At 38.3% G+C, this 8,682-nt stretch overlaps 2 protein-coding genes across 2 annotated transcripts in view; one reads left to right on the top strand and one right to left on the bottom strand.

Moving 5' to 3' along the window:
• si:ch211-175m2.5 (uncharacterized) overlaps nucleotides 1-8,682 on the bottom strand; it is a 29,253-nt gene that overhangs the window by 483 nt on the left and 20,088 nt on the right. The window contains exon 7 of the mRNA XM_032527231.1: nucleotides 4,222-4,227. The gene's annotated coding sequence lies outside the window, so the exon portion shown is untranslated. The remainder of the gene's footprint in view (nucleotides 1-4,221; nucleotides 4,228-8,682) is intronic.
• Nucleotides 1-8,682, top strand: part of LOC116696326 (neuronal acetylcholine receptor subunit alpha-7) — a 34,940-nt gene that overhangs the window by 21,581 nt on the left and 4,677 nt on the right. Inside the window, exons 5-7 of the mRNA XM_032527196.1 lie at nucleotides 6,169-6,416; nucleotides 7,360-7,554; nucleotides 8,233-8,319. Of these exons, the coding sequence (XP_032383087.1) occupies nucleotides 6,169-6,416; nucleotides 7,360-7,554; nucleotides 8,233-8,319 (530 nt within the window). The remainder of the gene's footprint in view (nucleotides 1-6,168; nucleotides 6,417-7,359; nucleotides 7,555-8,232; nucleotides 8,320-8,682) is intronic.

Here is an 8,682-nt window from a genome sequence, read left to right as displayed (position 1 = left end):
GTCTCTGTTTTAGCTACAGAGTGAGGCATTTCACTTGTTTTTAGCTACATAGTGAGACATCTCACTTCTTTACTATCTTTGTTGGGAGTTGCAAATGCGCTGTAGCTAGGTAATGATAACATCAGCTAGCTACTGTTTTTCCAACTTTGATCAGTACAAGGCAGGATTAGCTGGGAGAATTCTTCTAAACGAGGGCGCACTTGTGGAATACACTTGTGTTTTGCCATCGAAAACGAGCTAGCATGCTAGCATGCTGGCATGCTACTGTTAGCCAGCTTGTCTCGGCTAGTTAGTAGAAAGCCGTGGAGATTTTGAACAGCTCACCCGGAGACTGAAGGCAGAGCACATTCAGAAACCTGTATCTCAATCAAAGCAGAATTCATGATTTTGTTTTGTAGTTGGTATGCGCGTGGAAGCACCAGAGACACAAAATAACACCCCAAATCCAAGAAAAAAAGGGATTTTTTTCATAACATGGCCGCTTTAAATGTATTTTTTTTTTAAACTCAGCTCATGAAAACGGAACCATCCGATTAACATTGAAATTCAGCGCAAATTCCTTCAGGAAGACTTCTAAACACTGTTGGGCAACTTACTACCAAAATGTAATACATTTTAGATTTCTAGTTACTTCATTTGAGAGTAATTTGTTATATTACAATAACACTGTCTCTGACATGTAATGTGTTACACTACTTTTGAGTTATTTTCACCAAAATAACAGCGGAAGTTTGACCGGGCAGCTAGTTTTGGAATTTCACCACCAGATCAATAAAGTCTCATCTTTAGCCACTTTAATACACCATAGATTATTCATAATATTTTGTGTAACTAATATGAATATGCAAAGTAACTACAGCTATAAAAATAGATGAATAAAATGTACACTAGGCAGGTAGGAGAATGAACATACTCAATTAAAGTACCTTACAGTTGTATTGAAGTATGGCATTGTTGTAAAATGTTTGTTTAAAGCACTTGAATAAGAAATTCATGTTGTGTAGTTGACGTACCATCAGACACCAAACAACGAAACACAACTAAATATTGTGTTAAACTGCGTTGTAAATTGCGTTACTGAGATTGTAACGAGTATAATATTACCGAAATTGAATTGGTAAGACGTTATCTTACTGTGTTACAGCAAAACGGAATACACTACTGTAATTGTGTTACTTTTTTAACGCATTGTGCAAAACCCTGTTTCTAAATATCTTAAATCCCCACCATCTCTCCCTAAAACTATTCAGCATTAAGAAGCGTTCACTTTTCAGTAAACCAACCAGAATTGGCCACAAATTTATGATCCAATCACAACACGACATCTTACATTAAATGTCTTCTCTCCTTGCTATCAGCTGTCTTTCCAGGCAAACGTGCAACCCTCCTCCCCTTCCACCTCCGGGCATCATCAACCACTGCAACTTGAGTTCCTTTCCGGCAGTCAGGTCCTGCATTTGGTCTCCGGGTTCCCTCTCCACCATCACCAGTGTCTAGGCTCCATCAGTGTCTAGGACCCTTTTAAAATATTTTTAACAATGGAGTCTAATCCCTAAAGACTGTACATTACTTATTATACACATGTACAATAAATCGTTGCATATCTTTAACAAAGTCTCTCCTGATTGAATTAAAGATATTGGTCTAACTGATATAGAGAAGTTAAATATTTTATTATTCTTAAGAAGGTTATGACAAAAAGGTCAAATGCAAGTTGCCTCCACTGAGACAGAGATGCATGTTTACGATGAAGCTCCTCCACTTTACTGATGAGAACCAACTGTAAACTTTATGTTGGCTCCGGCTCGTCTGTCGTGCGTGTTCGTGCGTGCATGTGTGTGTGAGATGATAGTGTTTGGAAAAAGAATATCCAGATCTAAAACAGCTATGTAAGCCATTGACCTCCTCTGTCATTAGAGGGATAAGTCAATGGTCTCATTTGACTGGAGATCGATGAGGCACATGAAGGACGTCCAACTCAGGTAAAACACAGACAGAATCCTAATTCTGCCAGCAGGGACAGTAGATGTACAAACAGACATGAAAGGGAAATTAATTGGATAAATGATAGTAAAAGGGATTTTTGGTTTTCTTTTAGATGGGTGGATGGTTGAATGAATGGACAGATGGATGGATTTGTTGAAATTTCTGTGATCAATTAAATAGAAAAATACTCTAGAAATAAAATACAATATGTAATGTTTTTAGGTGCATGTTTGCAAGCTTAGCAAAAAACCCACAAATAAGATCCGACAGTTAAAGATACTTTTATGTGAGTTTTTGAAGGAGGTCAAACCTTAAATTGTTAATAGAATCAGTTATAGCACCCTGAATTGGAAACAGACTAGTGAGTTGATATCAGCATGATTAGCAAGATCCTGCACTATTTATATGTTTGTGTGTGCAAAGATGTACTAAAGTGCATATCGGAGGTATCAAATGTAAGTACTGTTCTGTGGATTTTTTTCTTGACAAAGTGAGAATCCAGAAGCCAAAAAGACAGAGGAGTGCCTGATGGCATCTAAAAGTTGTACTGAAATTCTGCTGATCAACAATAATGAAGCTCCCATGATACACACGTGATACGTAAGTGAATATATAAGTGTAATCAATAATAATCATGTTCACTTTTAATTAGTAACATTACATTATTTTATGCTGGAGTTTTCACAAAAAAGTATTTACTCTTACAATAATTATGTCCCGTATCATTATCCCAACATAATGATTCCAATGACAATTAAGTAGTCCATTCATCATGGCTCTGCCTCTACAGGAATATCCATCCCACAGAAATATACTTAACAATAGATAATGATAAATGTACTTCTTGTCTGTAGCTTCCTTGACCAGCTAACCACTTAGCCTATTGGCTGTCAAACAGAATGTCTAATGACAGCATCCCCCGAGGCTGTTTAGTTGAATGCTATGTTCCTGGGATATGACATAATGAACATGGATGGATAGGTCTTTGCTTAATGCAAGGATGAGTAGGCACTGACCGTATGTAACTCTCAGCTGTGCATGACTTAAAGCTTCAGGAAAGGTGTTTTCTCTTTCAAAAGATAAAAGTGTTCTGTAGTACTCCTTGTTGCTCTTTCATGCTGTGCAACCTGATGGCATGCAAGTTCAGTATTGACTTTAAAGGTACATAATATTGATATATTACATATTATTTCTTATTCTGGAATTTAGATCTTTTTTTAAAGATCAGTGCATTATTTATTCCATCCTGCACTGATCCGTTTCTGCCTCAGAAATACTCTTTTCTTTGTGGCTTCCTCTATTTTGTCGTGTGTGTGTGTGTGTGTGTGTGTGTGTGTGTGTGTATGTGATTCTTGTTCAACTACATTCGTAAGGGTCCAAAAACCAGGAATGCAGTATACTTGTGGGGTCCAGATAGCTTTGTGGGGCCAAAAGTCTGGAACCCAAAACTTTAAAGGGCTGTTTATGGGTTAAGACTTGGTTTTAGAAGTAAGGAATTAGGTTATGGTTAGGGTGAGGTAAGGGTTAAGGTTAGGCATTTAGTTGTGATGGTTAAGTTTAGGGTAAGGGGTTAGGGAATGTGTTATGTCAATTGCGGGTCCCCACAAAGATAGTGAGTCGCACTGTGTGTGTGTGTGTGCGTGCGTGCGTGCGTGCGTGCGTGTGTGTGGCAGAATAGTGAGAAGAAAGCTTTAGTGACTCATGTCCCATGGTGCAGGAACCTGTCACTGCCACCATTATCATTGTTGGTCTGTTTCTGTTTCCACCTTGCCCAACTCTCACATGTCCACAGTATTCTTTCTCTGGTGTGGTCCCGTTCTCCCAGGGCTATCACTTGTCCAGTTGTATGCATATTTTAGGTTTAAAATGAGTCATGAGGTCAATGACTTATTTAGATGAAACAATCGTTTTCAGTACATTTTCTTTTAGCAAGCTACAATAAAGTAGATATAGTTTGAAACAGTACACAAAACAAGCCCTAATTATTGTTATTATTATTATTATTATTATTATTATTATTATTATTATTTATTTATATAACGCCAAATAGCTTTCTTTGTCTCTCTTTTTCTGCACATATACAACTTGTACTGTATGTACTCTCCAATACACACACACAGTCCAGGTTATGCTCTGCTGTAATGTATTTAAAGTAAGACCAAATCTTGAATAATTCATCACATTGCTCCGCCTTGGCCAACCCACACATACCTCCCTCAGCACCCGGAGCCACAGCTGATAGCAACCTGCACACAGAAGAGAAATAAATAACCACACATAACTCCCTGGAAAAAGATAAATCACTCAATCTTGAGCAAAGGCAGTGACAAACAAAACTGGTCCATCTGCAAATTCTGTTAAGATGCTTGCCACGGTCTTTTGTCGGGGCTGAATGAGACTCCAGGATGTTTCAGACACACTGGCGTTATCTCTCTCTCTGGGGATTGCATTGTGTTTGTGTGTGTGTATGTGTGTGTGTTGATTTGTGTGCACATGTATAGATGTATTGTGTGTGCCTTTATGTTGTATATGTATATAGAGTTCAGTGTTTGGGTTTTAGTTCGAAGCTGGTGTGGATTGTAAATTGAAAAGGGCTGTCAGCTGTTCAATGGGCTTTGTATTTTGAATGGCCTATGATGACAAATTAAGGACTTTACTGATAAGTGTGTGTGTGTGTGTGTGTGTGTGTGTGTGTGTGTGTGTGTGTGTGTGTGTGTGTGTGTGTGTGTGTGTGTGTGTGTGTGTTTTATGGACATTTAATGGAATGATATACACTAATATTTTTCATTAATTCCAACTAACTTCAAATGACAGCAAGCCTATCAGAAAGGGGTAGTAGCCCTTTTTGTCCCAATTTGTTTGCTACAATATCTGTTGTTTCCTTTTTGGTTCATGCAGTGTTTTTGTAGGGTTAGCATTTTTATTTGTCTGCCATTTGCTACTGCCTAAGGCTGTCTGTTCAAATGTTAAGACACTTACAGCAATAATATGAATAGGTAAATGGATTAAATGCTTCTGATTGGTTGCCTCCTTGTTTTCAATTCCATGTGATGTTCACTATGTTCAAAGGGATTCTTTCTTTTAGTGCTTCTCGGACTGAAATGTGTTTGCACTTGTTTAAAAATCTAAAACCATTTAGTTTATAGTAATGAAGTAGGTGGAGATTTTATAAATGTTCTTGGTTCCTAAATGATGTTTCTACATGACTATCCTGTGGAAGTTAGTCATACAGACTGACAACAAGTGAGAAAAAATATCAGTATACTGTGTTTTGTGTGAACAACTGAGAGAAAATATAAAACCCACTGTCTGGCTGATGAAAATTGATAAAGAGATACTGGTTATGCAACTGCAAATGGGGGCATGTAAGTCCAGATGACTAAGGCATTCAATTAAATGACATTAGTTTATCTGTTAGAGATAAAAAATATAATCCAAAACAAATATAGCCCAATGACAAATTGTATTCCCTATATTTTGCTTTCATAGGTTTTCTGGTCTAAACTGATCTTTTATTATCTTCAGTTGCCTGCATAATAAAAATTAGCAATGAAGAGGAGGAGAGGAGATAACTCCTTCCAGCTAGTTTCTACAGTGGAGAATCAATTTGTATGACCAGGATTTTGGCCGTATACTGTGTAAGGAAACCAAACAAGACACTGTCTGAGTTCAGACTTTTCCTCTGTCACTTTATTCAAAAGTTCACACTCTCGCCGACACCAGATGGGCTACTTTTTAATTCTTAATTAGAGTTCAACTGGAGTGCCAGAGCTAAAAGTGGGTCTAAAGTTATAGGTGTCTAAGCATTTTCTTGGTAGTTAGTAGAGAACCGAAACAGAGCCAAAAGAGAGACTTACTTTCATCAAGTGTCCAGAAACTTGACTCAAAATGAATTAATCCGTTGCTCCATAACTGCTGGCCTGTAAAATAATAACTGTTGACTAACTAGTTACCAATATTAACTTCAAAGGTGATGATATGTCCATGTTGTGTTCAATCAAAAAAGAAAAATGCAATAAAAAGATTTTGGCAAAATAGAGCTTTAGCTTACAGCAAGATGATGAAGTATTTCGAAGGTGCACACGCACGCACGCACGCACGTACGCACACACTAACACACATACACACACACACACACACACACATACACACAAACAGTACTCTCTCTTATTCTCTCCCCAGTGCGGACGAGCGGTTTGATGCCACATTTCACACCAACGTACTGGTGAATGCGTCAGGTTACTGCCAGTACATCCCCCCTGGGATCTTGAAGAGCACCTGCTACATTGACGTGCGTTGGTTCCCCTTTGACGTCCAAAAGTGTGACTTGAAGTTTGGCTCCTGGACGCACAATGGCTGGCTGCTGGACCTCCAGATGCTGGATGTGGATACATCCACCTATATACCCAACGGGGAGTGGGACCTTGTGGGTAAGAGAAATGCACTGTTTTTGGTGTATTCGAGAATCCAGTGTAATTGTATAATGCAATAAGTATATTTTAACATAAAACTGTTTTCTCTAGTTGTCTCCTAAGATTTCTCCATCTAAATCCTGAGATGAGGTGAAAACAAACTTAGTTCAGGTGGTATAAAAAATGTGACTTCTGTATTTAGCCTATGCAGTAAAAAGTGACATACTCCCTCACTAGATCACTTGAGTCAATATTTTCCATGATTTGAATTATTTAAAAGATTTTCAAACATAACTGACTTGGATAATGCTTTACAGGCTATAGACTAGATACATACGGATCTATAAATAACCTCTCTTCATTTGTGCTCCTTCTTTATTATACTGGGATCAGGCCTCCAAACTTCCCGTGTCCAAAGTCTTTTTATATAAAAGATTTCTTGAAGGGACATCATTTGAAAGGTTGTAGCTGGATGAACTGGAAAGGGAAGAATTTTTGGAAGACCTCCCAAGTGGGGTCTTTCCAGCTGGGACAACGCTGCAGCAGATCCCTGCGTGATGGTTAGCAGGAAATGGGTGTCAGACAGCAGCAGATGGCATGCAATAGGAACATTTGACATGTTAGCAGGTGTGTAGCCAGGCCATGTGTGAGAGCAGCACACCACATCCCCAGAGTTGTAGTTCAAGGTGAGATGGTTCTGCTGACAAAAATCAAAACCGTTTTTTTTGTTCTTCTTTTTTTGGAATCTGAACATTTTAACTAAAAATACAACGATAAAACAGAGGCAGAGCAAAGTTCAAAGCTTGGTCTGAGTAATACATCCTATGACATATTTAGACTCTTATTTCTTCCATCTGGTTTTCTGGTTTATACACATTATAGAAGCTTTTTGAAAATATTGAATGACTTTATTAGTCTACACTATTCTACCTGACCTGTATGCCCTGTGCCCTGCTCTTAGGTGTGCCAGCCAAGCGCAATGAGCTGTACTATGAGTGCTGTAAGGAGCCCTACCCTGATGTGACATTCACAGTCACAATGCGCCGCAGGACGCTTTACTATGGCCTCAATTTGCTCATCCCATGTGTACTGATCTCTGGCTTGGCCCTGCTGGTCTTCCTGCTACCTGCCGACTCAGGAGAAAAGATTTCTCTGGGTGAACACACATATAATTCACATGAAATGACTTTGCTTTGCAAAACATTTATAAAATGTGTTTTTGATCTGAAGAAGATAGATGGAAATAAGGTGAAGATGTTTTTACAGTTTTAAAATACATGGCATTTGTTAAATAAAAAATTCTACCAAGAGCAATATACAATTTTTAGTTTGAAGGTGTTCAAGCTAATACAAATACAGTCAGAACTGTACACTATAAACATGCATGAACATTTGTTCATGCATTTTTCTCTTCACGAATCATGTAGCAAGCTATGAATACATGCATGTAAAATCTCCTTGGAATAATTAAATTTGAAAATAAGAGGCTTGCCACTAAATAGATTTTGGAATTCTGTCAGTGCCAGTGAGTTTTGATAAATAGCCATCTGTGAATGAGCAGTCAACAGTTCCAAAGTCAAAGTGTTTAAAGGATTTCTGGAGCTGTAACCTACCTTGGACATGTCCGAGGAGCTTTTGATAAATAGTTGACATTGGAACATAACTTATTACGTACATAGGTAATTACAGGAATGATTTCATACACCAGTGACTCTGATCTCATCATTATGTATATACTCATGTTCTCTCTCTCTCTCTCTCTCTCTCTCTCTCTCTCTCTCTCTCTCTCTCTCTCTCTCTCCCTGTGTTTGGCTCTCTCGATCTCTGTCTCAAGGCATCACTGTGCTCCTTTCGTTAACTGTCTTCATGCTTCTGGTAGCAGAGATCATGCCTGCCACATCGGACTCTGTTCCTCTCATCGGTGGGTTATATTTGTGTGTGAGTGTGAGATGATAGTGTTTGAAAAAAAGAATATCCAGATCTAAAACAGCTATGTATATATACAGCTATATATAAGCCACTGACCTCCTCTCTCATTACAGGGATAATTGGAAAAGGCTCTATAAAAAACAGTCAAACTAAAGAGACTGTAATATCGATTTAGTCATTCAACCTACAAACATTACGGACCTGTCTACAGTAACTGTACCCCTGACAATTTTGTGCACTTTCAGTAAACACCAGTAATATAAAACATGCATCACTTATTGAGTGTTTTAAATGTAGGCCTGACCCCTCTCTCTCTCTCTCTCTCTCTCTCTCTCTCTCTCTCTCTCTCTCTCTC

Source organism: Etheostoma spectabile, chromosome 10 (assembly GCF_008692095.1).
Source record: "Etheostoma spectabile isolate EspeVRDwgs_2016 chromosome 10, UIUC_Espe_1.0, whole genome shotgun sequence".
Taxonomy (NCBI): Eukaryota; Metazoa; Chordata; class Actinopteri; order Perciformes; family Percidae; genus Etheostoma; species Etheostoma spectabile.
This window is presented reverse-complemented; position numbering and strand designations above follow the sequence as displayed.